At 15.2% G+C, this 27,750-nt stretch overlaps 7 protein-coding genes and 1 non-coding gene across 8 annotated transcripts in view, besides 80 other annotated features; 5 read left to right on the forward strand and 3 right to left on the reverse strand. All coding sequences in view use genetic code 6, as the record gives it.

Moving 5' to 3' along the window:
• IMG5_160830 (RNA binding protein, putative) overlaps positions 1-695 on the reverse strand; it is a gene marked incomplete at both ends in the record, with an annotated part of 1,592 nt that extends 897 nt beyond the window's left edge. Inside the window, one exon of the mRNA XM_004030392.1 lies at positions 203-695. Coding sequence (XP_004030440.1) covers positions 203-695 — 493 coding nt within the window. The remainder of the gene's footprint in view (positions 1-202) is intronic.
• Positions 64-144: a microsatellite.
• Positions 82-164: a microsatellite.
• Positions 83-151: a microsatellite.
• A 15-nt stretch (positions 696-710) lies between the features above and the next one.
• Positions 711-735: a microsatellite.
• A 506-nt stretch (positions 736-1,241) lies between these two features.
• Positions 1,242-1,296: a microsatellite.
• A 105-nt stretch (positions 1,297-1,401) lies between these two features.
• Positions 1,402-1,475: a microsatellite.
• Positions 1,402-1,507: a microsatellite.
• Positions 1,403-1,507: a microsatellite.
• Positions 1,449-1,507: a microsatellite.
• Positions 1,450-1,498: a microsatellite.
• A 98-nt stretch (positions 1,508-1,605) lies between the features above and the next one.
• Positions 1,606-1,659: a microsatellite.
• Positions 1,649-1,794: a microsatellite.
• Positions 1,683-1,794: a microsatellite.
• Positions 1,700-1,768: a microsatellite.
• Positions 1,748-1,796: a microsatellite.
• Positions 1,797-2,434: 638 nt separating this feature from the next.
• Positions 2,435-2,499: a microsatellite.
• A 52-nt stretch (positions 2,500-2,551) lies between these two features.
• Positions 2,552-2,583: a microsatellite.
• Positions 2,584-2,626: 43 nt separating this feature from the next.
• IMG5_160840 (RNA binding protein, putative) lies at positions 2,627-3,802 on the reverse strand (the record flags this gene model as incomplete). The annotated part of the gene is made up of 5 exons (XM_004030393.1): positions 2,627-2,663; positions 2,771-3,072; positions 3,126-3,229; positions 3,559-3,612; positions 3,709-3,802. 5 exons carry the CDS (start codon positions 3,800-3,802, stop codon positions 2,627-2,629), a joined length of 591 nt encoding a protein of 196 aa, XP_004030441.1.
• Positions 2,673-2,700: a microsatellite.
• Positions 3,455-3,526: a microsatellite.
• Positions 3,803-4,242: 440 nt separating the features above from the next.
• Positions 4,243-4,332: a microsatellite.
• Positions 4,246-4,316: a microsatellite.
• A 330-nt stretch (positions 4,333-4,662) lies between the features above and the next one.
• Positions 4,663-5,091, forward strand: IMG5_160850 (hypothetical protein; the record flags this gene model as incomplete). Its single annotated transcript, XM_004030394.1, has 1 exon — positions 4,663-5,091. The coding sequence occupies one exon, from the start codon at positions 4,663-4,665 to the stop codon at positions 5,089-5,091; it is 429 nt and encodes a 142-aa protein (XP_004030442.1).
• A 1,396-nt stretch (positions 5,092-6,487) lies between these two features.
• Positions 6,488-6,525: a microsatellite.
• A 43-nt stretch (positions 6,526-6,568) lies between these two features.
• Positions 6,569-6,613: a microsatellite.
• Positions 6,614-6,696: 83 nt separating this feature from the next.
• On the forward strand, positions 6,697-6,769 carry IMG5_160860. Its single transcript has one exon. It is a non-coding gene; the product is annotated as a tRNA-His (tRNA).
• A 1,495-nt stretch (positions 6,770-8,264) lies between these two features.
• Positions 8,265-8,336: a microsatellite.
• Positions 8,265-8,353: a microsatellite.
• Positions 8,267-8,301: a microsatellite.
• A 460-nt stretch (positions 8,354-8,813) lies between the features above and the next one.
• Positions 8,814-8,844: a microsatellite.
• Positions 8,845-9,036: 192 nt separating this feature from the next.
• Positions 9,037-9,097: a microsatellite.
• A 180-nt stretch (positions 9,098-9,277) lies between these two features.
• Positions 9,278-9,302: a microsatellite.
• Positions 9,303-9,352: a microsatellite.
• Positions 9,353-10,196: 844 nt separating this feature from the next.
• Positions 10,197-10,238: a microsatellite.
• A 420-nt stretch (positions 10,239-10,658) lies between these two features.
• Positions 10,659-10,753: a microsatellite.
• A 796-nt stretch (positions 10,754-11,549) lies between these two features.
• Positions 11,550-11,652: a microsatellite.
• Positions 11,570-11,642: a microsatellite.
• A 1,681-nt stretch (positions 11,653-13,333) lies between the features above and the next one.
• Positions 13,334-13,388: a microsatellite.
• Positions 13,389-13,556: 168 nt separating this feature from the next.
• Positions 13,557-13,603: a microsatellite.
• Positions 13,604-13,694: 91 nt separating this feature from the next.
• Positions 13,695-13,768: a microsatellite.
• Positions 13,695-13,790: a microsatellite.
• Positions 13,765-13,796: a microsatellite.
• Positions 13,797-15,203: 1,407 nt separating this feature from the next.
• Positions 15,204-15,256: a microsatellite.
• Positions 15,257-15,390: 134 nt separating this feature from the next.
• Positions 15,391-15,460: a microsatellite.
• Positions 15,396-15,471: a microsatellite.
• Positions 15,422-15,501: a microsatellite.
• A 2,806-nt stretch (positions 15,502-18,307) lies between these two features.
• Positions 18,308-18,367: a microsatellite.
• Positions 18,368-18,933: 566 nt separating this feature from the next.
• Positions 18,934-19,009: a microsatellite.
• Positions 18,943-19,009: a microsatellite.
• Positions 18,943-19,019: a microsatellite.
• A 76-nt stretch (positions 19,020-19,095) lies between these two features.
• Positions 19,096-19,149: a microsatellite.
• Positions 19,136-19,174: a microsatellite.
• Positions 19,136-19,175: a microsatellite.
• A 1,308-nt stretch (positions 19,176-20,483) lies between these two features.
• Positions 20,484-20,523: a microsatellite.
• Positions 20,524-20,534: 11 nt separating this feature from the next.
• Positions 20,535-20,561: a microsatellite.
• Positions 20,562-20,861: 300 nt separating this feature from the next.
• On the forward strand, positions 20,862-21,329 carry IMG5_160870 (hypothetical protein; the record flags this gene model as incomplete). The annotated part of the gene is made up of 2 exons (XM_004030395.1): positions 20,862-21,032; positions 21,090-21,329. The coding sequence occupies 2 exons, from the start codon at positions 20,862-20,864 to the stop codon at positions 21,327-21,329; spliced, it is 411 nt and encodes a 136-aa protein (XP_004030443.1).
• Positions 21,059-21,088: a microsatellite.
• Positions 21,330-21,764: 435 nt separating the features above from the next.
• Positions 21,765-23,099, forward strand: IMG5_160880 (ran gtpase-activating protein 1, putative; the record flags this gene model as incomplete). The annotated part of the gene is made up of 3 exons (XM_004030396.1): positions 21,765-22,007; positions 22,054-22,752; positions 22,941-23,099. The coding sequence occupies exons 1-3, from the start codon at positions 21,792-21,794 to the stop codon at positions 23,097-23,099; spliced, it is 1,074 nt and encodes a 357-aa protein (XP_004030444.1). The 5' UTR covers positions 21,765-21,791.
• Positions 22,764-22,858: a microsatellite.
• Positions 22,770-22,857: a microsatellite.
• Positions 22,795-22,858: a microsatellite.
• Positions 22,857-22,918: a microsatellite.
• Positions 22,858-22,920: a microsatellite.
• Positions 22,858-22,939: a microsatellite.
• A 17-nt stretch (positions 23,100-23,116) lies between the features above and the next one.
• Positions 23,117-23,166: a microsatellite.
• Positions 23,125-23,181: a microsatellite.
• Positions 23,130-23,182: a microsatellite.
• Positions 23,131-23,182: a microsatellite.
• A 36-nt stretch (positions 23,183-23,218) lies between these two features.
• Positions 23,219-23,253: a microsatellite.
• IMG5_160890 (hypothetical protein) lies at positions 23,254-23,469 on the reverse strand (the record flags this gene model as incomplete). Its single annotated transcript, XM_004030397.1, has 1 exon — positions 23,254-23,469. One exon carries the CDS (start codon positions 23,467-23,469, stop codon positions 23,254-23,256), a length of 216 nt encoding a protein of 71 aa, XP_004030445.1.
• Positions 23,470-24,050: 581 nt separating this feature from the next.
• Positions 24,051-24,095: a microsatellite.
• Positions 24,066-24,142: a microsatellite.
• Positions 24,067-24,117: a microsatellite.
• Positions 24,091-24,143: a microsatellite.
• Positions 24,092-24,148: a microsatellite.
• A 113-nt stretch (positions 24,149-24,261) lies between these two features.
• Positions 24,262-24,304: a microsatellite.
• Positions 24,262-24,308: a microsatellite.
• Positions 24,267-24,307: a microsatellite.
• Positions 24,309-24,487: 179 nt separating the features above from the next.
• IMG5_160900 (hypothetical protein) lies at positions 24,488-26,483 on the forward strand (the record flags this gene model as incomplete). Its single annotated transcript, XM_004030398.1, has 9 exons — positions 24,488-24,549; positions 24,986-25,156; positions 25,213-25,235; positions 25,280-25,348; positions 25,387-25,501; positions 25,565-25,688; positions 25,808-25,844; positions 25,911-26,030; positions 26,128-26,483. The coding sequence occupies 9 exons, from the start codon at positions 24,488-24,490 to the stop codon at positions 26,478-26,480; spliced, it is 1,074 nt and encodes a 357-aa protein (XP_004030446.1). The 3' UTR covers positions 26,481-26,483.
• Positions 24,552-24,595: a microsatellite.
• Positions 24,745-24,824: a microsatellite.
• Positions 24,761-24,822: a microsatellite.
• Positions 25,704-25,778: a microsatellite.
• Positions 25,710-25,790: a microsatellite.
• Positions 25,710-25,798: a microsatellite.
• Positions 25,711-25,786: a microsatellite.
• Positions 26,059-26,111: a microsatellite.
• Positions 26,484-27,750: the final 1,267 nt, after the last annotated feature.

A 27,750-nucleotide genomic window follows, 5' to 3' on the forward strand; every position in this document is an offset into this window, starting at 1 on the left:
TTTTTTTTTAATTAATTTTTTTTAAAACCAACCAAAATTAAAAAAAAAAAATTTTGGCCCCTTAAAAAGGTAAAAAGTTGGAAAAAAAAAAAAAAAAAAAAAAAAAAATTAAATATTTAAAAGAAAAAAAAAAAAAAAAAAAAATAAAATAAAATAAAAAAAAATGATATTTAGTTTAAAAAATATTTATTTAATATATTACATGATGATCTTCCCCTATAATTTGAATATTTAGCATCAGGACAATCTCTAGAAATATGTCCTTTTTCCCCACAAGTGAAACAAAGTCCATTTTTCATATATTTTTCTTTATCAAATCTAGAAGATAATCCACCTCTTCTCTAATAATTATCTCTATCATCTCTATATCTGTCCCTATCATAATCTCTATCCCCATACCTATTAGATCTATGCGAATCTCTATATTTATCATCTCTATCATATTTTTAAGAATCATTTTTTGATCTTTTGTAATCAACTTATAATATACCTCCTAATACTTCTGCTCCATTCAATTTTTGTGATGCTTTTTCGGCTTATTCGGGATTTTTATAAGTCACAGTCGCATAACCTTCTCGGTCATTTACTTAGCAGTCATATAAGTCTCCATATTTTGAAAATAAACTTTCTAAGTCTTTTTAGGATGTATTGTTGCTAAATTTTGATACATATACTTTTGCTTGTGAACTTGACATTTTTTTTATTATTAATTTTTTTTTTTTTTTTTTTTTTTTTGGAAATTATATTAATTATATATATATGTAATTTTGCTTTTAGTTATTTTTTGTTTATTTTAAATATTTTTAATTTTTTATAAATTTATTTATTTAATGATAATATATTATTATTAATTGTTTAATATTTTTTTAAAATAAATAAATATATATATATATATATATATGTATATTAAATATTATCAATAATAATTTGCTTTTTTTTATATAAAACAAAAAAAACAATAAAAAATTAAATTCAACTTAATTCACAATTAAAATATTTTATTTTAAATTATTTAATTTATACAAACATAAATAATAATTAACTTTATTTAATTATTATATATTTTTCTATTCTTTTATAAATTATGAACTCATAATCAATTTATATAAAAGACATAATAAAACAAAATATTTTTATGATAAATGAAATTTACAATTCAGTACTTTGTTTTTTTATATTACAAAAGGTTTTTTGTTATATTTATGAGGTTATTAATTAATTAGTTTTATATAATTTTTATTTATATATATATATATATATATATATATATATTTATATGTATATATATATATATATTTCCAATAATATCCAATAGTTTTAAATTTGTAATAAAATTTAAACTTAAGAATAGTTAAAATTATGAAAAAATTTTTTTTAAAAAAATTATAAGCAAGAAAGGATAAAAAAATTAAAAAAATAAAAAATATTAATTATAAAAAATGAATTAATAAAATAAAAAATTAAAAAAAAAAAAAAAAATTAATAATAAAAAAAAAAATTAAAAAAACCAAATTATTTACCTCCATAAGAAACGATCAAATTAAACTTTGTCAATTAAACCAATTATTTAAATAATTAAATAGCTATTAAATAAAATAAAAATATAAATTAAATTAAAAAAGCAAAAAAAAATTAAACTATAAAAAAGAAATAAAAAAAAAAAAAAAAAAAATGTAAAAGCTAATTTTTATATATAAATAAAATATAAAAAAAAAAAATTAAATAAAATAAATTTTAAAATATAATAATTATAAAAAAAAAAAATTATTATAAAATGAAAATTTTGATTATAAAAATAAGTGAAATAACTCTAAAGAAACCCGTAAAGTTATTCATTCAGCACAAGTTATTTTATAACAAAAAATCAACTTCTCCTTAAGTAGCTAAAAAACTATATTAATCATTAAGGAATTCACTAATCTTAAAAAATAATAATAATTTGTTTTTTATTTTATATATATATAAGATTATTTATTTTATTACTTAATTTTATTTATTTTTATGATGGTTATTTTCATAATTCTATTAACCTTTATGAGAAGAATGACTATTTTTCTAACCTTGTTGTATTTTATTTTGATTTTATAAACTAATACTTGAATATTATTTTTAACCTTTATTTATTTAACCATTTTAGTTATGAGGATTAATTTATAAATAATCTTATTAATATTATTATTAAAATTATTGATTATTAGGTTAAATAGGTTAAAATTATTAAGAAGTATTCTAAGCAGGTTAAAATTATTAAAAATTAGGTTATAATTTTTAAAGTAGAGGTTAACCTTATAATTACTATTATGTTTGTTATTATTATTAAATCACTGGTTATTATTAATTAAATTATGCTTAGATTTAATTTACTTAATAATGATTTTATTATTATAAAGGCATTTATGTTTATAATTGTTAGGCTTATAATGATTATTAAAACTATTAATATTATTATTATTATGTATATTATTGTAATGGTTATTATTAATATAATTATTATTATTAAGGCAAATTACTATATAAATGGTTTTATTATTAATACTAAGTATATGGTTACTATTATTATTATTATTGTTATTATTATTATTAATAACTGTAACTTTATTATGCTCCTCCATTTGAATAACCTAAATCAGTATATCCTGGCATATTTAATTATTATTACGAACCTAAATAATGTTATTATTAAGGTTATTATTAAGGTTAGTAAGGTTATTATTATTGATAATAATCATAAGGCTATTAAGGATTGCTGTTTTATTAATAATATGATTACATATATGATTATTATTAAACATTGTACATTTCAGGTGCTGATGAAGCCATTTATTATTATTATTGTCTATTTACTGCATTAGATACTTTTATATATTTTCCTCTAAAAAGAGACCCATTCATTTCTTAAATTGCTTTTAAACCTTCTTATGGATTAGAAAACTTAACAAAACCAAATCCTCTGCTCATTTTTGTTTATGGATCTATTATTATTTTAGAACCGATTACACTTGGATACTTTACACGGAAATGCTCAGCTAATTACTACTCATTTATACCTAATTCTAGTTCTCCTACATATACCTTATTATATATAAAAAAAAAAAAATATAAATAATAAATATATTTTTTTTTACAGAAAATTCACTAACAGGCATTTATGGAGTAGTCATTATTGAAGGTTATATTATTGGAGGCATGAATTAATTCATATATGATAAAGGTTATTGAGGCTATTGAACTTTTATAAGACTTATATTGTTTGCTTTTTAATTTTAAATTAATAAATTAATTAAATATATATTTTATAAATTAAATTTGTAATATTTTATATTTTTTAATATTTTACATGATTTTCCCCAATTCATTCTAAAAGTTACTTAAACTCCTGGTATAGGCTTAGAATTATAATTTAATAATATTTTTCAGCTTAATCACGATTTGCGAATTCAATAAAACAATAACCTATATATATATATATATATATATATATATATATATATTTTATATATATAAATATTATTATTTATACATATATTTTAATTTATCTAAAATAAAATATATAATTACCTGAAGGAAGTCCATTATCTTTATTTCTTATTAATTTAATACTAACAACACGACCTTTTAATTATTTTATTTATTTAATTTTTTAATATAATATTGGCAAATAATTTAAATATATTATAAATCTATAGTATTATTAATTTAATGTTTTACCGACTTTATTAAAAACATCTTCTAAATATTTTTCATTCATCCATGGTTCTATATCTCCTATCCAAAGTGTTTTAAGATCTGATTCACTTATCATTCTTATTGTTTTGTTTGTAATAATAACTTTATTTAATTTTTTATTTTAAATATAATTAACTAAAAAAAAAAAAATATATAAATATATTCCAAATATTTTTAAAAGAAATAATAAAGAGATATGTATACTAAATTTTTAATATATAAAGAAAATATATATCTTTAATATTTTTTAATCAAAATACATATTTGAATATAATATAAAATACATTCCTTAAATATTGATAAAATAAATAAATATGAAATAAAAAAATATTTTATCTATAATAATAATAATTTAGTATGATTATTTTTTTAAAAAATAGACATAAAAAATATACTATTTGATTAATAATTATATATTATATTTCATTTAAAAAAATAATAATTTAAATATTTAGTAAATTTTTATATAATAAAAATTAATGCATATATTAGAGTAATAAAAATCAAAAAAAGTTAATTTATTAATTTATATATATTAATATATATATCATATATATTTACTAAATATATTTAATTAAAATATATATATTTTATTAATTATAATTTTAAAAACTATAAAAATTAAAAATGTCAGAATTAAAACAAGAATTTGTAAAATAAATATAAAACAATATAAAAGAAGTTGAAAAAAAGAAAATATATAACAAAAATCATACTAAAAAATCTAATAAAAACTAAACAATAATTAAAAAAAAGATTCAAATTTAAAAGAAAAGTCTTTTTTCGATTAATTAATATAAAAACAAGGTATAGAAACAATATATAATTATTTGAACTAGAAAATTCGTTAAAATAATTATTTCAAAAACAATGAAAATCAATAAAGCATGAGCATAAATTAAGAAAATAAAACATTATGTAATAGTTAAATAATGAATGAAAATACTTATAAATAATTAGATAATAATAATGAGTAAAGATAATAAAATATAACAGAAATAATACTAGAAAATATTGATTTTGATGAATTTAAGCTAATTATTTTACTAAAAGATGTTTTTAAAGATATTTAGGAATAATTTATAATCGAAATATTAGATTTAATTTAAACAAAGCCTAATCAAAAACTAGGATTTAAAGAGCTTTTTTTATTTATAGTATATTCAGCTTCAGTTATTTCGAATTAATAATTAGAATTTTTAAATATTTATGGTTAGCTTATTTTCAATATTTTATCAAACGATAGTTAATAAATGTATGGTTGTAGATTAAGATAAATCACAAAAGTTTTTGGTTTTACTGAAAAAAAATACTTAATGCATTTAAATTAATAAATATTAGTTTAAATATTCAATATAAATTTGATATTTTTGAATTATTATTATTTTATTTAATTAATGACCATTTACAATAATAAATACAAAATAATATATAATAATCAGTATAAAAAAATATTGCTAATTCTCCATATAAACAACAATAATAAAATGTGGATAACAATTAGATTTCGAAAATAAATAAAATATAATAAAATTAAAATTGTAATATGTTTTGATTTTTTGTTTATTTGTTATATATGTTTCCCTTTATATTAATAATTAAATAAAAGATAATTTTTTGATTTTTTTTTTTTTAAAAATAAAATAAAATACAAAAAACAATGTTAAATCCAGAAAAACTTTTATTTTCAAATTTAGCATTATTAAACTATAACTTTTACTAATAAAGTAATATAATAAATACTAATATAGGTCTAGGTATATTCGAAAATCCAAATCCTAAAGCATTTTATAATATTTTATATTTTTTATTATCAAAAATATTAATAAATAATGAATAAGAATTATTAGAATTAAGCATTTACTATCCTCCTCATAATAATAAAGATGTAATTAATTTTAAAAAGGAAGCATTTAAAATCTTATAATAATTATAAGAAAAAGGTATTTTACCATAAATAATGTTCATTTCAAAGGTTATTTTGGAAGAAAATGGAGGAGAAAAATGTGTATAATTTCTTAGATTTTTAGCTGAGTTTTCTCTAAAAATATAACATATTTAAAATTTCCCTTTAAAAAATCTCAAAATTTTCAATTTTAGGAAAAATAATTTTGCCAAAACTGACTATTAAATAAGATAAAATAATGATCTTTATGATTAATTTTCTATTTTGAATGTATAAAATCAACATTTTTATGATGAATATCAAATTGAGTATTTTATAAACATTTTTAAAGCTCATTTAGAACTTGAATATGATAAAATTTAAAAAAGACTTAACTAATATCGAGTTTTTTCTATATAAATAAAAGAAAAAAGTGAATAATTAAACTCTTAGTTTTAATTTTAAAGAAAAAAAAATCTCTATTTAAAAGATTTTTTAAAAAATTAACATTAAATTAATCCCAAATTTCTTACATAATTAAGATAATTAGATAGAATTCCTCAAATCGATTTAATTAAATAAACTGTCCTTGAATTATAAGAAATAAATGATAATATTAAATAAAGTAATTTTAAGAACAAATTCGAGGATTTCGTTAAAAATGAAGATGATTCTATTACTAAATTAATGTTAAATATATAAGAATAAGAAAATAATAGTCATAATAATTTAATTTCTATTAATAAAATTTATTAGTAATTTAATGGATAATTAAAAAACTTAAATAATGAAATTAGAAATCAAAAAAATGAATAATTTTTAGAATTTTAAGAAAGGACTTTAGATAAAATTTAAAATTTAAAAAAAAATCATAATAATTAACAAATAAATTAAAATTAATACAAGAAATTAAATAAAATTGAAAATAAATAAAAAAATATATAAAAATACATATATATATATTTTAATGAAAATAATAATATTTTTAATAGAAAAAAATAAATAAAAAAATTAATAAATAATTTCAAATAATAAAATATATCCTTCCCTTTTTATTTAAATTTACTTAAATAATATATATGTCCGTGGTTGTAGCTCAATCGGAAGAGTGCAAGATTGTGGCTCTTGCGGTAGTGAGATCGAAACTCACCAACCACAATTATTTTTTTTAATAATTTAATTTATATTTAATTTTTTATGTATTTATATTTCATATAAAAAAATATATAAAAACGTAATTTTTTTTTATAAAATGAATTACACTAAATATAGATAATAATTAGCAAGAAATGATATAAAATTAGTTTTTTATATAAATTCTATAAAAAAAGAAAGCAAAATAAAAAATACATTAAAAAGTTTAACAAATAGAAACTTAAATAATTAATTTTATAATGTGAAAATTAATAAATAAGAAAAAATAAAAAATCATTAAAAAAATAATACAAAAGATTACAATAAAAAACAAATTATAAATTAAATAAATAACTATTAATAAGTCTAAATAACTATAATAAATGATGTATATATTATTATATATAAAAGCATATATAATTTTACTTGATAATAAACTTAAAATTTATCAAGTCTAAAAAATTTACATTTATTAAATTTAAAATAAGAAAATAAATACTAATTTTTTTTTTTTTATAATTAAATATTAACTTTTATATTAAAGAAATAAGTTGAAAACACTTACAATTATTTTTTTCATTAAATATACATTTCTTTTTTAAAAAAATAATATAATTACTTCTAAACCATCTTAAATAGTAATAAAAATATGCAATTGAATAATTAAATTAATTTGCAATGACAATTTATAAAATCAATTAAAAATTTTTATATAAAAAATAATGTCGAAAATTTACAATGAAGTTAAATAAGCTAATCTTTAAAATATAAAAGAATAATTTTTAAGTTAAATTAAAAAAATAAATAATATATAAAAAAAAATATAAGTAAAAGCTTATATTATAAAAAAAAAAATGAAATAATAATATAAATACATTAAAAATAAAAAATGGTGAATTAATTAAAAATAAATAATATAAGAAGCAATGGGAGTTTTTCAAAACTATTTAAAGGCAGTAATATATTATTTTTATAAAAATTAGAAAGTATAAATATAATTAAAAATTAAATAAAAAACAAGAAAAAATATTAAGTACATAAGAAAAAAATAAAAATATAAAAAAAGTATAAAGTGTAAAATGAGTAAAAATCATATTTTTTTTCATAAAAAAATAAAATAAAAATATAATTTTCATAATAATTGAAGTAATAAACTAAAAAAATAAAAAGTAAATAAACTAATAAATTAATTTTTTTATAAATATAAATAATTAATGCAAAAAAAATAGGAAAATTATATATTCAATTAGATTTAAATTGAAAGAAATTAAATATTTATCTGTATTTAAATATAAAGCTAATTTGAATTTAAATAAGGTAAGTAAAAAATAAAAATTAAATAAATATATAAAAAAGAAAGACTTTAATAAAAAAATAAGAATAATAAATATTAATATATTGAAAAATATGTATTATAGAAAAAATTATTTAAATAGTTAAAAAAAAAACATATAGATATAAAATAAATAAATAAATATAGTAAAAATTTTTTACAATTATAAAAAAATAATCATATGTAATATATATAAAATATATAAAATATATATATATATATATTATATTATATTTTATTATATATATATATATATATTTTATATTTATAAAATAAAATTCTTATATTAGTTTAATTTTTTAGTTTTTTTATTTTTCTTATTTACTCATTTTTTTTTTAAAATACATAAAAAAAATTATATATTTTTTTTATAATATAAAAATTTTAATATTTTCTAATATATAATTAATTATATATTATCTTTTAAAATTTATTTATACAAATCAATAATCAAATATAAATTATTTCAGAGATTTTTATTTTTTTATTATGTTACCAATTTACAAATATTATTTTTTTATTTATTATCATATTAATTAAATATATTCATTTTAAAATTAATTTACCTAATCAAAAATTAAAATTTTTAATAAGTATTTATGATATTATAAATATTTAATATTTTAATTAATTTATTAAATTAATTATAATAATTTTCATATTAATATTTAATTTTAAAATATAGTAAATTATATATATTTTCTAATTTTATTTTTTAAAATAATTAGTAATTTTAATAAAAAATAAAATAAATAAAAAATTAAATGATAAATTTTAATAAAAATAAGGAATTAGTAACAAATTTAAATCTTTTTTGCTTAAGTTAAAGCGATGAAGGATTTTTAGTAAATATATATATTTTTAAACAAAATAATAATAAAAATATAAAAAAAGATTGAAGCAACTTAATAATAAATAACATTTATACAAACTAAATTATGGATAACATATTAAGGAGAAATAAAAGAATATAGTAAAAAATAAAATAAAAAATTATATATAAATATATAATAAAGAATGGAATGAAAAAATAAATTTCGAAAAAAACATTAGATTTTAATTTTCTGCTTTTTTAGGTTTTTTAAATATTTTAGATGAAATGTACCTTGTTTTTATTAAAGAAGTAAAACCTAACCAAATTTTATTTTAAGCATAAATATTTGAATGCAAAAAAATAAAATTAATATAAATGAAAGTATATAAAAAAATAACATAAAAAAATAAATATAAATATAAATATATATATACTTATATATATATATTATATATATATAAAATATATTTTTTATAATTAATAAATTAATATAGTAAATTGAATAAATTTCAAAAGAAGCCTAAAACCACATAGAATAAATCGAGAAAGTAAAAATAATATATTTTTAAAATTATCTATTAAAAATATAGATTTTATCTTTTGGACATTATTTTTCATTTAACTATTTTCTTTCAATTTCTCTTTAATAAAAAACTATAGAAAAAAAAACTACAATATAAATTATTTTTGGAACTATAATATGTTAAGACCTCTTTATTCTTAAAATATAAATTAAGAATGGTGTATTTAATTAATTTAAGGGTATTTCTAATCCTTTAAAAGCTAAATAGAAGATATTTAATTCTAATATTTTTTAATTTCCAGAAGATCAATAAAAAGAAGTGGAACAAGATGTAACCATAGAGGTGTGTTTTTATTTTTTAAAAATAAATAAATAAATAAATAGGAGCAGATATGGAAGGAAATACAGCTAATTTTATAGAACATGAATCAATTTATATATTAATGAAAAATAATATAAAAAAAATATTATCTCATATATAAATAAGAGGTTCATTACCTATTTTATGGGAATAAAAGGGCTTAAATGGATAAATAAGTCTTAACGGAGGTAACTAAATAAGTCTCAAAGTATTCAAAAAGCACTTCTAAAATTTAATAAAGACCTACAAAAACATCTTTTCGATTAGTCTAATGGCTGAAAAGCGTTTAGGAGAAAAATTATTGACTGATACATTCATAAATCACTATTCGGATTCTAAAGAAATCCATGAAAATGTCTAATATGATATTTTTGATATTAAAGGTTAATGTAAAGGGGAAAAATATGAGAATATTCATCCATATATAAAATAAAAAGTCAATAATATATAAAAAAAATTCAAGTATTACGTATAAAATGAATGCTTATAAAGCGGAATAATAAGAGCTAATTGTAAATCTTCTTTGGATAGAACTAATGTTTTTTAATGTAAACTCGAACTTAATTAATTTTAAAATATACTATAGGATATATACGATTTAAATATAGATTTTTTATAAATAATTGAAAAAAAATATATTCCTAATTTCATAAAAGTATTTATGTCTATATGGGCGGAAAATGGTGATTTTATTAGCCAACATTACGCAGGAACTAATTCATTAACTTCTTATGTCACAAAAAATGGACATGGTAGTTTTTTATCAAAAATAAAAGGCAAATTTAGCAGTATAAAAAGACTATATTAGGGTAAATATTAAGATTCATAAAAACAAGAGGCTACAGATATTATATTAGGAAAACATTTTGATTCATAAAAAAGTATATATATATAAATATATAAATATATAAATATATATATATATATATATCTATATATATATATATATATATATACCTATATATATTTTTATATATTTTTTTTAAATCTTTTTTTTTTTTTTAGTTTTTGGCTATGAAGAATTAATAAGAAAAGAATTGCTAAAATATGAAAATTAATACATTACTTAAGAAAAAATAAGAATATATATACAAACTTATAATCTTTAAAATTAATAATAACTAAATGAATAATTTTTTAGTTCTTTATGTGAATTTTAATTAATAATAAATACCATATTTATTAGTTTTTTGTTTTTAAAATAAGCAATAAGTTTTACCAGAATTAATATTTGAATAAATAATGAATAAACTTAATGAAAATACTCATAATAATTCTTTGATATTTTAGTTCATAACACGATGAATTATTTTCAATAATAATAGCACATTAGTCTATTTTGTAAGATATTAATAATATAGAAAGGGACGAAATTAATAATTGTGGAACGGCCTTAAAAATTAATATAGGAGAAACTAGTTTATGCTTTATAAATTTAATACTTTAAGAAAATAAAAAGTTTTAAGAAAAAATACAAATTATTAAAGATATTCATGAATTTGCTTTTCAAAAATAAAATATTTCAAAGTATAAAAGCCAAAGAATTGATCAACAAAATGTAGTATTTTTAATTGGCAATTTAAATTTTCATGTAAATTTAGACTTAGAAAAAAGCAAATAAATACTCTAAAATGTATCTAATAATATATAAACATTATAAGATTATTATTAATATGATGAATTTATATGTAATAAAAGTGATAAAAATCTTCTTGCACTTTACAAAGAATTGAATATTTCATTTTAACCAATAAATTCAAATAATTAAAATCCTTAAAATTGGTATATTAAATTATATATATATATATATATATATATATAATTTAAATTAATTTATTAAGTTTATATATATATATATATTTATATTTATTATTTATTTTTAGGCCAGATAGGATTTTAGTTTGTGAAAATAATATAAATAAAGACTAGGAGATTTTAAGATTAATTGAATATAATATGATCAAATTAAGTGGATTTTCAAACTAGTAATTCTATTATAAAAAATATTTAAAAAAAAAAATAATTAATTAATAATATTATCAGAATAATTTAAGGAATTTTTGATATTTCCATTAATATAACTAATATAGAAATAAAGGAATAAATAAACTTACAAATAATAAAGAATAAATATCATTAACATTAATAAATTAATAGTGATTAATAATTTATCTAAAAAATTAATTGTAATAAAGAAGCTCTTTAATAAAACACTAATAAGCTTTCTTTATTTAAATTTCCAAGTGAATGTAATTGTTAAATAAAGAATGAAAATTTTTAATCAAAAGAATAGACTTCTGAAATAGATAAATATAATGATTTTAATAATATGGAAAATTACACAAATTTAAACAAATAATATTTAGATAAAAATTTTTAAAAATGAAATCAATATTTAAAATATAAATGATTAATTATGAATTGAATATAAATAAAATAAAATAATAAGATATATGATATATATAAAAAAAAAACAACTTAAGATATATAGAGAGTATATAAATATTAAACTTATATACTTTTTTTTTTTTTTTTTAATAAAAAAATATTTCTATAAATTTCTTATTTCAATACTAATTTAATATTAGTATATTATTATTAAACAAGCCATTTTGCAAAGAATTGAATAATCTAAATGCAATTTTAAAATTATTATTTATTTTCTCCAATAATACTTAATTAAGACAAATCATACTACTTAAAATAAGTAGGTAGTATTTCAAGTATAAAATCATTACAAAATAAAAGTATATTTTCTCCATTATTTGTTTCACAAAAGTCTTAATTTTATTTAGTTTTTTGGTTTTCAAAAATATTATATTAACTTAAGGCTTTTGTAAATAAACAATGTAATATAATTATATCTTTCATAGCAATATTTGAAATATTTTTAGATATTTGATAAATAAACTAAGCAATTATGAAATTAACATTTATTTCATTTTATTATTTTCCTTATTCTAAAAGTTTTATTTATTCCAAAATTGGTATATAAATATCTTCCTTTTCAAAAAAATCTGATGGAAAGACATCACTTATTGGTTTATTATTTGAAATATCAACATAACTATTATTTAATTTTTACAAAAAATTGAATATTTCTAAAATTACATTACTATCATTATTTTTATCATTCTTTTAAAATATTATTTATTTATTTATATGAAAAATATATATTTATATTATACTATTTAATTTTATTATATTTATTATTAATTAAATGTTTTTCTTTTCTATGTATATTTATTTGAATTTGTTGGTAAAGAAGTATGTTCTTAAGGATATCCGTCATGCTTTCTAGGTATATAAATATAAAATTTAATATATATGAATTACTTACAATTTTATATGAGAATAAAATTAGAAAAATTAATGAAAGTACTTACCACATCCACATATATATGTTTTTACTTATTAATTTTTTTTCTTTTTCTTTTTTAATTATTTCTATTAATTTTATTCACTTGAATTGTTATTTTAATTATTATTATTCGTTTTATTATTAAGAGATTATTATTCAATTAATGTATTCATAAATTATTATGATAAAGATGGCTTTTTCATTTAATATGAAATTATATATATTTTTATATAATAAGAAAATAATATATAAATAAGTTTTTATTATTTGATTATATATTTTTAAATAAAAAATATAAATATAAATCAAATATTTAATTATTTATTTGTATAAATTTAATATTATAATAAAATATATACAAATTGAATTAAAATATACTAAATATTTACTTTTTTATACTTATTAGTTATACAATAATTATAAGAAAATAAAGTTAAAATAAAAATTAAAATTTAAATAAAAAATATATATTTAATTTAAATTTTTAAAAATATAATAATTATGTATTCTTATAAATACATTTTAAACATAAAATAAATACTTTTTATTTGTTAATTAAATATATTATATTTATAATATTTATCTAAAAAATATATTATTATATTATATATATATATAATAACAAAATATTTATTTTAATTATTATTTATTTAATTATTTAAAAAAAAATGTTAAACTATTAATAACTTATAAATATTTAAAATATAAAATATATATTAAAAGATTAAATAAAATTCACTCAATTAAAAGACGACATATGTTAACTTTTTATTTAATTAAAAGATTAACTTAATTTAATTTTAACTGATTTTGAATTATAAATAATGTAAAATATAAACGAAATTTCACTAAAATATTAATAAAACACTAAAATAACTTAGTTATTATAAAATCTTAAATTATTAAAATCATAAAAACCTTAATAAGAACACTAAAATCAAATTTTTAAAAATATATAATCTTTTGCTCAAAATACAACAGATTTTTTAGACTATTATTTATCGTAAACATGGTAAAAAATATAGAAATAAACCGAAAGAATATACCAAAATCTCGTAAATGTAACTGAATAAATTAATAAATAAACCGAGGATTATATAAATTCCACCGAAATATCCGAAATGCTTAAATCCGAACCAAAAAACGACAAATTTATTTAAAATTTTAAAAGTGAAAACATATTTTCGATAAAATGTTCCTATCAACTATCCTGTTTATCAACATTTTAGCAAAAATACTTCCTTGTAGCATGCAACCATAACTAACCGGAAATAAAATTATATAAAATAAACGAATATTAAACCCCAAAATAAACACTTAAACTAAAATAACAACCTAAAAAAATTCTTTAAATAACCCCTAATCAAATAGTAATCGGTACAACCTAAGGAAACCTTTATTTTTGCACTTTTAATTAAAAAATGGAAAATTTTAAAATAAAAAAATGTTTAAAATTAAACATAAACCTCCTTAATATAACTAATTTAGCAAATAATATCATCGGAATAGTTAGTTTTTGTGGAAAAATAATACTCTTAAATTTCCATAAAAACTAAAAAATTCGCTAATATTAAAAAGAATCAGCCTGCTTTATTACTATAAAAAATTTAAATAAAACTTAATTTTGTATTTCATAAAACGATATAATCATAATGGACAAAATTACTGGAAATATCACTTCAACCTTTAAAAATTAAGATATGGGCTTTATTTTTGCACTCTAAAAAATAGATAATTAAAAAATAGTATTTGGGGGTACAGATGGAAAAATTAGAATATGGAATTTTCAAAATAATTTTATAGAAAATACATTAAAAGGACATAAAAATACAGTTTATTTTATTAAATAAATAAATAAAATTAACTTTATTTCATCTAGTGATGATGGATATATTAAAATATGGGATTGGATAAGATCTTAGTGTGTTTTTAATATACTTATTTGTAAAGAATAAATAATATATGTAGAGTTTTTCAAAAGATTTAATATAATTATTACTTCTGGAAATGAAGATTATATTTAAATATGGAAATGAATAATATTATTTCAAAATATAAATAAATATTATATTATAATATTAATATATTAAAAATTATTAATAATTAAATTAAATATATTTATATTTTCAAATAATGTTATATAATTAATCTTTTTATTATTCAATAGATTATATTAAGGATTTTTACAATAATTTTATTCCAATTTAAATTTATTCAGTATCACTTTATTTATCTTCATCTTAATACTGTAAGAAAAAATAAATATTAAATTATAAATACAAAAATATAAATATATATATATACATATATATATATATATATATATATATATATGTTAATATTTATTTTTATATATATATTATAACAAATTTTTACATTTAATATAATTTATTATTTATATTATTCTTATATATTTAAATCTATTTTCAATTAAAAACAATAATTCTATTAAGTTTTTTTTCTTTAATTAGTTTTAAAATCTTAATAAATTCTTTATTAAATAAAATTATAATATATAATATTAATAGTATATTTATTCTTTTTACAAATTCATAGAAATTAATTTTCATTTAATTTTTATAGTTTTTTTTTTTTTTTTTATGATTTTAAAATATCTTTTATTTTTTATTTTGTTATATTTTATTATTATGAATTTCTAAAAGATGCTGTAGATTCATTATCTGAATAATTTTATTGACTAATTAACTTTTTTTAAATAATAAAAATATAATCAATTTTTATTTTTATTTTTTATTAAAAAAAAAATTAGTAAATAAATAGAATATTTTTTTATATATTTTTAATTTAAATTAATTAAAATTTTTTAAATAAATTAACAATATATAATAATATGTTTATAATTTTTAAACTTTACTTCCTTTTAACTTTTATTTATTAAATCATAGTTAGTTTTATTATAACTTTCATTTATTTTATCAATACCTTTATGTGATTTCATTTTCAATATTTTTTCTATTGATCGTCTATTTTTTCTAGAAAAACTAACTTATTAGTAATTAATGTTTTATTTTTTAGCCATTTTACCTATAAAAAGAAAATCAAAAATTATTAATTTCAAATAAAATTAAAATTATAAAATTTGCTCTATTTTTTTTTTTAGAGAAAATAATATAATTTGGAAAGTTTTTTTTATTTAATTATAATATATATATATATACAATTTATTTTAGTTATTTAACATATATATTTATTATTATTCTATTTTCTTTAATATTCAAAAAATATAATTAGTAATTAAAAAATACATATTTTGCTAAAAGTTTAAAAAAATAAATTAAATTTATAATATTAGTATTATTATCATTTTTTACTCAAAAGCTTAAAAACATAAGTCTATTAAAATTATTAATATAAAAATAAAATAATAGTTTACTTTTATATTACTATAATAATTCAATTTTAATTAAATTAGATTTTATTTCTTATAATATTTCTTAATTTTTTTTTATAATAATATATAAAATAAATAATTTTTTCAAAAATATTAAAGCTTCTTATAATTTATAAATTATTAATATTAAAAAAAAAAACTAGTTTAAAAAATAATTTATATAATATTATTATTAATAAAATAATATATTTTTATTTTTTTCTTTAATTTTTTTTTAAAAGTTAAACAAAAATAAAAGATCTCCATTATCTATTTTTATATTATTTTTTTTTTGTAAAAAAATAAAATAAAATATATATATATATATAAACAAAATATATATAAATATTTAATTATTATTATTAATTCTATAAAATTTTATTTTTAGTTATTTTAATAAATATAATATTTTATAAAAAATTATTATTTATATTAAAATTATACTATTATTATTAATTAATAAAAATATATATAAAATAAATTCTAAATATATATATTATGTATATTTTTATAAACAATACTAAATAAAATTAATCATATTTTTTAATTTTATAATAAGTTAAATCCAAATATATTTTAATTTTAAAAATTTACTTTTTTCAATAAAAATAAACTTTTGATTTATTCCTAAAAACAAATATAATAATCTTAAAAAATTTATTACAAAAAAAAGAAATAAAAATAATTTATTAATTTTTTTTTTTTCAAAGAAACATAAAAAACAAAAATAACAAACAAAATAAAAATAATATAAAAACATTTTCAAAATTTTTTCAAAATATTCTAAATAGTATTATTAATTAAATATTATAAACCATATATAACATTTTCATCCTTTAAATTATCTTATAATTAATCAACATATGTAAAATCAATAAACTTAAAACAGAAATTATTATTAATATTATCCACAATTATTAATATCGAAGAAGCCACAAATGATCTTTTATTTTAAAATAAAAAGAAATGCAATAAATTCTATACAAAAGCTTAAAATTATAAAAAAGCTTTTATATTAAATGCTTATTCATTAGAACAAAAGACTTTAACAATTAAATTCTCGAGTTCTTAAATATTTAAACAATTGAATTAATCTTTATTCGATATTTATTCTTCTACTAGATTTCCATCTTTATCCTTCAAAACACACCCAGCAATTCTAATTCCATACATTTCTGAAGTGGAATTAATAGACTTTTATTCTTGAATTTTTCTTTTTTCTTCAGTATATGAATAATGGAGTGTACTTTTTCCTATTTTTAAATCAATAATAGAGCCATATTCTCTTCCTATATTTAAATTTTCCATAACTACGTATTTTTTATTATTTATTTCTTCTATATTAAAAAATTACGGAATGAATTTTAAAAATAATTTATTTTCTTCGAAAAATTAATTCTAAGGGTCATTTAAATTTTAATAAAAGTTCAATTCACGGTCTTTGCATTTTTTCAAAATTTTATTTTCCCGAAAAATAAAATTTTCAGAGTGTCCTGCGGATATTTATAAACGAAAATCTTTCTATTTTTATATTTATTAATCAATCTACTTATTTTCTAGTTTTGTTTTTTAACAAAAATAAGGCTCTATTTCTATCGAAAAATTATTCACTTGATTTACAAAAACTTATAAAGGACATATTTCTTATTTTTATACAAATTCAAAGTCATTTATTTATACTAATTTTAGTATTTAATCAATTTTATTAGAAAAATAAATCGTTTTTTTATTCATACTGACAAGTTATAAATATATATAGCTATTTTATATTAATAAAAAATATATAAATATATATATATATATATATATATATATATATATATATATATATATGTATATTTTTTTATTTATTTTTTTAAACTTTTATTCATCATTGTTCAAAGTTTATAGATTATTTAAAATTAAAATAATATTCGGATTAAAATTTTCGATTATTTATTTATAAATTTTATCATAGATGTAATTATGTTCACATTTAGTTAATTTTTGTCCGTTCCATTATAAACTTAAATTGCTTTAATTAATGACAATATTATCTATTTAAAAATATAGAGATATAAATAAATATAAATTACTTTCACTTGTTAAAGATAAAGATAAAATATTACGAGATTCTAAAACAGGAAATAAATTTTTAAATGAAAAGGTTAAAATTCTTTATTAAGGAAAACTATTTTAAATTATTTAGATTGTTTTATTTATTATTTAATCATTTATTTAATTAAATATTAAATTATTAACTTCTCCATTTTATAAAGATTTTATAGAATTTTAAGTTTCAACTTCTGAATAATCGATTAATTTAATATTAATGTTTTCTTATTTATTTAATTCAAAATCAATTTAGGGAATTTAATCAATATTTATAATATGAATATTTTACATTTTTTTTTTTATGGTTATTTAATTAATATAAAATAAATATTAAAAATAAATAAAAAAAATTAATATAAAAACAATATTACAAAAAAATAAATAAAACCACAAATTATTATAGAAATAACAAAAAAAAGCATATATTAATTTTAAACTATATAAAAATAATATATATATATATATATATATGTAAAATATATTAATTTTAAAAATAGTAAAAAATATTTTTTTTTAAATATATAAAATTAAATATATAAATAAAAATATAAAAAAAATCTATACAACTAACTAATATAAATTATTATATATTTATATTTCTTTATTTCTTTCTGTAAGTTAATTTTATCTATATAATATATTATTTAATAGAGATAAATTAATCTAATAGTCTGTTTATTTAATATTTCCAGATTCTTTACAAAAAAAAAAAAAAATCTCAATTATTATTTTTATCTAAAAGTTTCTTAGTAACTCAACTAACCATTATTCTATAATTAGTTCTAATATAAATTCAATTTTATTTACAATTAAAATATCTAATCAAGCATTTTTAAATATCTAAAAATTGTACTAAAAACACTTCTATATATATATATTTTACTCTTTATTTTATTATTTTTAAATTAAAGATAATTCTATATATGTTTATAAATATAAAAAAATTCTAATTCACATTCAGTATTTTTTTTATTGATTTATTTAATTTTTATCAGTAATTTTAAAAACAAACATAACAATCCTGTATTTATATAATTTAAACACATTTTATATTACATCAGCAATTATCGAAATCCGTAAATAAATGCCTGAGCATATTTACGATTTTAATAGGGGGGGGGGGTCTTTTTAGATTGAAAATTTCGTAAAACCAGTTATATTGAGCAAAAATTAGTGTCAAATTTTACATTACTTTCCAAAAAATAAGGAATTCTTTATTCGTATAGTTAATAAAATACTATAATACATTAAAAGGTAACAGATTTTGCGAAAATTTTCATTTTTATAGTAATATTAGATAAAAATCTAACTATATACATACAATATATGAAAAAATTCCAAAAATAAAAATAAAGAGCCTATGAAAAATACCTAAAAAAATATATATAATTAGAATTTTCACACTAAATTATGCATGTTTAATACATTATAATTGACTAAATTAATATATTTTATTAATTATCTACTTAATAATATAAACTATATATATTTTTTCCACTAACTAAATACATACTTTGTAGTAAAAAATCAATTGAATAATTTTTTATATAAGCAATATTTAAAAAGAATTTTTTTTAAAAAAAGGCCAAAAAAATACCACTAAAAGTTTGTTAAAATAATCAGATTGACAATATAGACATTATTACTATTCTTTTTTTGATAAATTAAATCTAATATTATATAAAAGAAAAAACTAAAAGAAGATTTATTTTATTTTTTCTAGTTTTTATATATAATTAGTTCAAAATTTACCTTCGATTATATTTAAATAGCTTTTATTTTTTTTTAAACCAATATTCTTGTTTTTTAATTGCATTTTCCTTAAAGATATTTGAATTTTTATTTTTTGTTATAAATAAACAATTAAAATATAATTATAAATTAAAATATATATTTAAATTTTATTTTTAACAAAAAAAAAAAAAAAAAAAAAAAAAAATTTTTTAGTTTGTTTGAAATAAAAAAAAAATCAATATAATTTAAAAAAAAATATAAAAAAATAAAAAAAATGAATTAATAAAAAATCGAGCAAATAGAAAAAGGTAAATCAATATTTAATAAAAAAAAACGGAAAAAAAAAAAAAAAAAACAAGAAAGAGGAAAATAATTAACATCAGAATAAAAAACTTTATTAAATTAAAATTATGTAAAAAACAATATTGTTTTCCTCCCAGTTTAAATTTTAGATTTTTACGAAATGTTTTAATTATATGCAGATCTTCGCACAAAAAAGGTAGATATGAAAGATATTTTAATGACAGCATAAACCTTAGGATTAGACGAAAAATATTCATTAGTATTTAAAATACTTACATAAATATAAGAACATTATGAACAAGAACAAGAATAAAATAACCGTTTAGGCACTTTTGATTTTGAAACATTTATTTTATATTTAACTTAATATTTAGTATATAATTAAATCAAAATCAAATTTATAATATAATATAATATAATATAATATAAGGGAAATACAGTTACATAAGAAGGGAGGGAATCCTTATTTTCAATTTTAGATAAAAAATCAAGAAATTTTGTCACTAAAGATGAACTTAAATAAACTGCAGATGAATTAAGATATAATATAGGCGATTAAGAAATCGAAGAAATTGTTTAAAATGTTGCAGGCTTTGGATAATAAGGATTTAATTTTGAAAAATTCGATAAATACGTTGCAAGAAAAGTTGAGAGAAAAAACATTAAATGAATAATTGTTTTTATTATAATATATATATATATACATATAAACATTTTTTTAAAATTATTATATATTATATATTTATATTTTTAATAATATAAAATTAACATACAAAAATATATAAATATTTTTTGTTTATAAATATATATATTATATTTTATAATATTTTTTTATTATATTACATATATTTAAATTTTACTTTTACTTTATTTTTTGATTTTATAAAAAAAAAAAAATAGATAAAAGGGTATAAATATAAAAATATAAATTTAAATATATTTGTATTTTTTATTTTGCTAATATAATATTGCATAATACTAATTAATAATTTAATATTATTATTTTTGTCGTGTACAAAAAAAAAAATTCCCTATAAATAAAATAAAACTCTAATTATTATAATAATAATTAAAAAGTATTTTTTTTAAATAAAAAAAACATACAAATAATAACCTTAAAAAATCAAAAAATATGGATTCCACCAATACTTTTAAATTCACTGCCAGAGTAAGACCCGACAAAGAAAAATTAATCGAAGATTTAAAAAATTTAGACTAATCTGAGCAAGACTTTTTAAAAGAACACATTGAAAAAAACATCCAACATATGGTTTTAACCGGAAATTCATATTCTAAGAATTTTTGTGAATAACTAGGCGAATATTTCAAAAAATCCTAAAACTTAATAGTAAAAAAAAAAAAAAAACCCCCAATACAAAAAATATATATAAAAGAAAATTGATATACATGATATTTTTGTGACTCGTTTAAAAACAGAAATTCCAGAAGCTATATCATTTTTAGGAAATTCTTTAATAGGCAAAAATATTACAGAGTTAGATATATCCGATAATGCTGTAAATCCTTTCGGAGCAAAAGCATTAGTTCCATTTTTGGAATAAGCTACAAACTTAAAGGTATTCTTAATAAATAACGGTGGATTAGGTATAGATGGAGTAATAACAATATCATAAGCATTATCTAAAGGAACTCCTAACTTAGAAAAGTTATCTTTAACAAGAAACAGAGCTGAAAACGAAGGAGCTATAGCGCTTTCTAAGGCACTTCCAAATTTAAAAAAACTAAAAGAACTAATTGTATTTTAAGACGTAATAAAAAAAGATGGAATGATAAACTTATTAAGAAGTTTGGCCGAAAACTGTCCTGAGTTAGAACTTTTGGACGTAAGAGATAATTTCATAAGTGAAGAGGCTGTAATTGAGTTAGTAAATTTACTAAAGAAAACAAAAAATTTAAAGGCTTTAAACATATCTGACTGTAATATTTAAGAAAAAGAAAATACAGCAATTGTAGAGGCTATTGCTATTTCAGAAAATAAACTTGTAAAGCTGGGATATATGTACAATGAATTAAATGATGTTTAAGCGAAAAAACTTGTTGATGCTTTAGTATTAAAAGGAACATAATTATAAGTGATTAAAATAATATTATAAATAACATATATATATAAAAAGAATATAAAATAATAAATAATAAATATAAATATATAAATATATAAATATATAAATATATAAATATTTATTTATATTTATATAAATTTATATATTTTTTATTTATTTATATATTTTTATATCATTTTTTATTTTATTATTAATTTTAGTAATTAGATATTAAAGGAAATGATTTATCCGAACTAACTCAAAAATATTTCAAAGAAAAGCTAAAAGATAATTTAAGTTCTTTAAGTAAATTTGAAAGTGATGATGAAGATGACGAAGATTAATAATTAATTAAAGATTTTGCTTAATTAAAAATATGACGAAAATAAAAAATCTATATATATATTTAATTATATTTTTTTATATATTTTTAATTATATTTATTTTTTTATAATTTTTTTATTAAATTAAAGAAATATAACAAAAAAATAAAAACAAAATAAAATATATTTATAAAATAAATATATAAAATATTCAAATTTCTAATTCAACCATTTCTATCTTAAGTTTTTCAATAACATTTTCAACTAAAAGAACTATTTATTCTTCATTTCTTTCTCTATCTCTTTTTATTCTTGAAAGATTATCTTGTGTATGTTATGAAAGTTCTTTTAGGATCATAACGATTTATTCTTCTTTTTATTCTCTTTCTTTTCTTTCCCTTTCGAAATTATCACTTAGTTCATTCATTTTTTCAATAAATTATTAATAAATCTTTTCTTCCACTTCTCTTCTTTATTAAATTTCGTAATTTAATTCATCATTTAATCTTGGTAAATCTTCATTTAAATATACATCTAGATATTCATTTGAATTTATTTAACATTATATTTCTTTGTTTATTTCTTATGATAATACTTCAAATTATTAAGAAATTACTTAAGCAAGCTTTTTTTCACTTTCAATTCTCTCCTTTGAATTATTTTCAATTAATTTTTTGCAGTTTCTTTCTAAATTTACAAGGCTTTTCTAACTATTCATGTCATATAAACTTTGTTATTCTTATTCTTCCCTTATATATTCTTATAATCTTTTTAATTTTTCTGCTAAAATTTCGAATTTCTCTTCTTTTCGTTAGTTTAAGTCACTTATTGTTTACTCGAATGTTTAAATTAGTTATGAAATTATTTAAAATCGGCTCATTTTTTCACCTTCAATAGAATTTTGGATGTTATTTATTCTGTCAAATACCTTCTGGACTCTATCTATTTAATTTTAGTTTATTATTTGAGTATTATTTGAATTATATAAAGAATTGTTATTCATTTTAATTTTTCTTGTTAATATTTTTTCTTTTTTCTTTTAAGTTATTTTTTTTATTTTAAATTTTTTTATTTTTTATTTTCTGTTTTTTTTTTTTTTATATTAAGAATAAAAATACTTTTTCTTAATTGTTTTTTAAAAAATTATTAGGCATTTAAATAAAAAAAAAAATAATTAAATTATAATTTATTTTATTATAAAAATATTAAATATGTGTAAATATAATATATTATATATATATTTATATATATTTTTATATATTTATTATTTTTAAAAACTTTTAAGATAAATATAAACGAATTTAGTTTTCTTAAATCTAAAAATATTAATTATTATAATTTTTTTTGAAAATAATTTTTTTTTTTAATAAATTGATTATTAATTTATTTTTAACAATCATTAATTTAATTATAAAAAAAAAATATTCTAATAAAATACTTAATAAATGGGGAACTATTGTTCAGGATGTGGTTTCGAAGAAGAAAAAAAATAAAACAATTTGATTCAGTAAATATAAAAATAAAATATTATAAAATAAAATAATAAAAAAAAAGAATTACGAAGATATTTTTTAATACTATCATAATAATTAAGAACATAAATATTTTAATTAACACAACATTCATAAAACGAATAGTTAATAATAAAATAATTTTAATAATTCTTTTAAAAACAGTTTTTCATAAACATATTAATATTTTGAATAACAATAAAATCTTAATTAATAATAATAAAATAATGACTAATAATAATAAAATTTTGATTAATAATATAATAATTTTCCATATTTACATAACTCTTATTCTACATAAAATAACGAAAATGCTTATATTAAAAATGAATAAAAAATCTTTAATGATCATTTATAATCATCTAATATTTAATTAAACAATAATTTTAATAAAAATTAAATATCATTATCATAATAAAATTATAATTTTAGGACAAATGCTATAAGTTTTGGGATTCCAGATATTTTAACAGCTGAATAATTAGAATAATAAACACTTATCAATAAAATAGAATTAAGAAAGCCTATTTAATTGGAAAATGGCGCAATTTATATAGGTTAATGGAGAGGAAATATGAGAGAAGGATATGGCACTTAATATTGGTAAATAATATAATATTAATTAATTCATATTTATTTATTTATAATAAATTAAAAAGGCCAGATGGTGCTAAATATGAAGGTTTTTTTTAACTATTTTTTTTTTTAAATTATTCTTAAAAATAGGGGAATGGAAAAATGATAAAGCAGAAGGGTATGGGTATTTCACACATTCAGATGGTGATGAATTTATGGGTATTTTTACAATTTAATTAGACAAATAAATAAAAAAGGGTAATGGATTAATGATAAAGCGAATGGAAATGGAACTTATAAACATAAAAACGGGGCTGTTTACGAAGGATAATGGAAAGATGATTTTTAAGATGGTTATGGAGTCGAAACATGGTTTTCTTATTTATTTAATTTTTTTAACTAAAAAAATATTTAGTTTTTTTATTTTTATTTTAGGGCCGAAGGTTCAAAATATGAAGGATATTATAAGTAAGGTAAAAAAAATGGAAAAGGGAAATATTAATGGGCAGATGGTTCCCTATATGAAGGGAACTGGGAAAACAATTTATTACATGGATATGTAATTTTAAAAAACATAAAATATAAAATATTATAAAATAAACTAAAATATTATATAATATAATATAATAAATAAAAATATAATATAATAAAATATAAAAATTATAAAATGTAAAAAAGGGCGTTTATTAATGGAATGACGGAAGAAAATACGAAGGTTTTTTATTTTTTTTTTTAAAAAAATATATTTTATATATATATATATTACATACTTAAAAAAAAGGATACTGGAAACATAATAATATGCACGAAAAAGGAAAATATTCATGGTAAGATGGAAGATTTTATTCTGGTGAATATATGAATGATAAAAAACATGGATTTGGTATTTATTAATGGAAAGGTATTCTTTTTTATTTATTTTATATTTAATATATATAATATATATATATATATATATATATATATATATATATATATATATTTTTAAAACTAAAAAGATGGAAAAAGATATGAAGGTTTCTGGTGGGAAGGATAGTAGCATGGAAAAGGAAAATACGTATATACAAATGGCGAAATTAAATATGGATTGTTTTAAAATGGTAAAAGAATTTAATTTATAAATCAAGATAAATACGAATAGTTACCTGATTATCCTCTTATTATTTCTAATAATTAAAATGAATTGAAACAAAGTGTTATTTAAAATGATTTAAATAATAATACTGAAAGTATTAATTAAATAGAAAAACAAAGCAATAATTTTCTTATGCAATCTTCTTGCAAAAGTAATCTTAAAAATAGTAAAACTTCACATAATAATAACTAACTTTTAAGTATAATTAAATAATGATCAAAATAAAAAAATATAATTTTCTTACAAAAAATAAAACTTTATTTATAATAAAAAACTAAAAAAAAGATAGAGATATAAACAGCAAACAAGTTTTATTTTTATTATTTTTTTCATTAAAATTTTATAATTAAAAACAAGAAAATACCATCTTGTACTTTTCTCTTAAACCTATTATTCTCTTCTATTTCACAGTTTATTATAAACTAATATAAACCACCCCCCCTTTTTTCATATTATCTCCTATTAGCCTAAATACCTTACTTTATTTTATTTTATTTAATAACAAAGAAATATAAACATAAAAAAAATGCCATCGAAGCCATTCAAAAAATACCAATCCCATGCTTTTTAGCGTCTCTAAAATCTTTTTATTATATTTTTCCAAACAAAAATACAGTCCCTTAAATATTATTTTTTAGAAAAATCCTTATTAATAAAGTTCATGTATTCTGCTAATAAAAATTACCTTTTGTAATTTTTTCTATTAAAATTTATATATGTATCCATTATTAAATTAATATGGTCTTAATTAGTGCAATTTTTTATCTTAAAGATATATAAATTTTCCTTATTATTTTCAATATAATTTTATTTTCTATTTCATTTACTACATTTGGGTTTTTTATATCAGAATTATGTATTTTAATATTTATTTTATTAAGGAGTAAAACTTTCTTGTGAAAATTTTGATTTTATTTATTAACAAAATTTTCATCTGATAATTTTTTTTAGATTTTAAATTTGAATCATTTTCGACTTTTATAAAATATATTATATAATTTATTTTAATTGCTAAATTTTCAACTTCATTTGACTCAGAATCTTTATTATTTGGGTTAAATATATTTTTTAAAAACTATATTTAATCTATTTATTCGTTATTGAGAGTTAAAAAAATACAATATTGAAATATTTTTTAACTATATTCTATTATTTATATTTCTTTTATCAATATGAATAAAAAAATTATTTTTTTTTATTAAAAAATTTTGAATTAACTTGAAAAATAATTTAAGAATTTTATTAATATTGGCATACGTATATATTTAAAATTAAATATTTTGTCTTGTATTAAATAATTTTAATTTTATTTTATTTTAGAATTAAGATTATTTAAAATATTTATAAATAAGGATAAATAGAAAAAAATTAAAACATATATATTTAGATAAAATCGTTAATTTTAAAAATAAATAAATAAAATTAATTACAAATATTAATTATTATTAAAATAAAACATAATAAATTTGTAAAAAAAAAAAAAAGG

This window comes from Ichthyophthirius multifiliis, assembly GCF_000220395.1.
Source record: "Ichthyophthirius multifiliis unplaced genomic scaffold scaff_1120509251212, whole genome shotgun sequence".
NCBI lineage: Eukaryota > Ciliophora > Oligohymenophorea > Hymenostomatida > Ichthyophthirius > Ichthyophthirius multifiliis.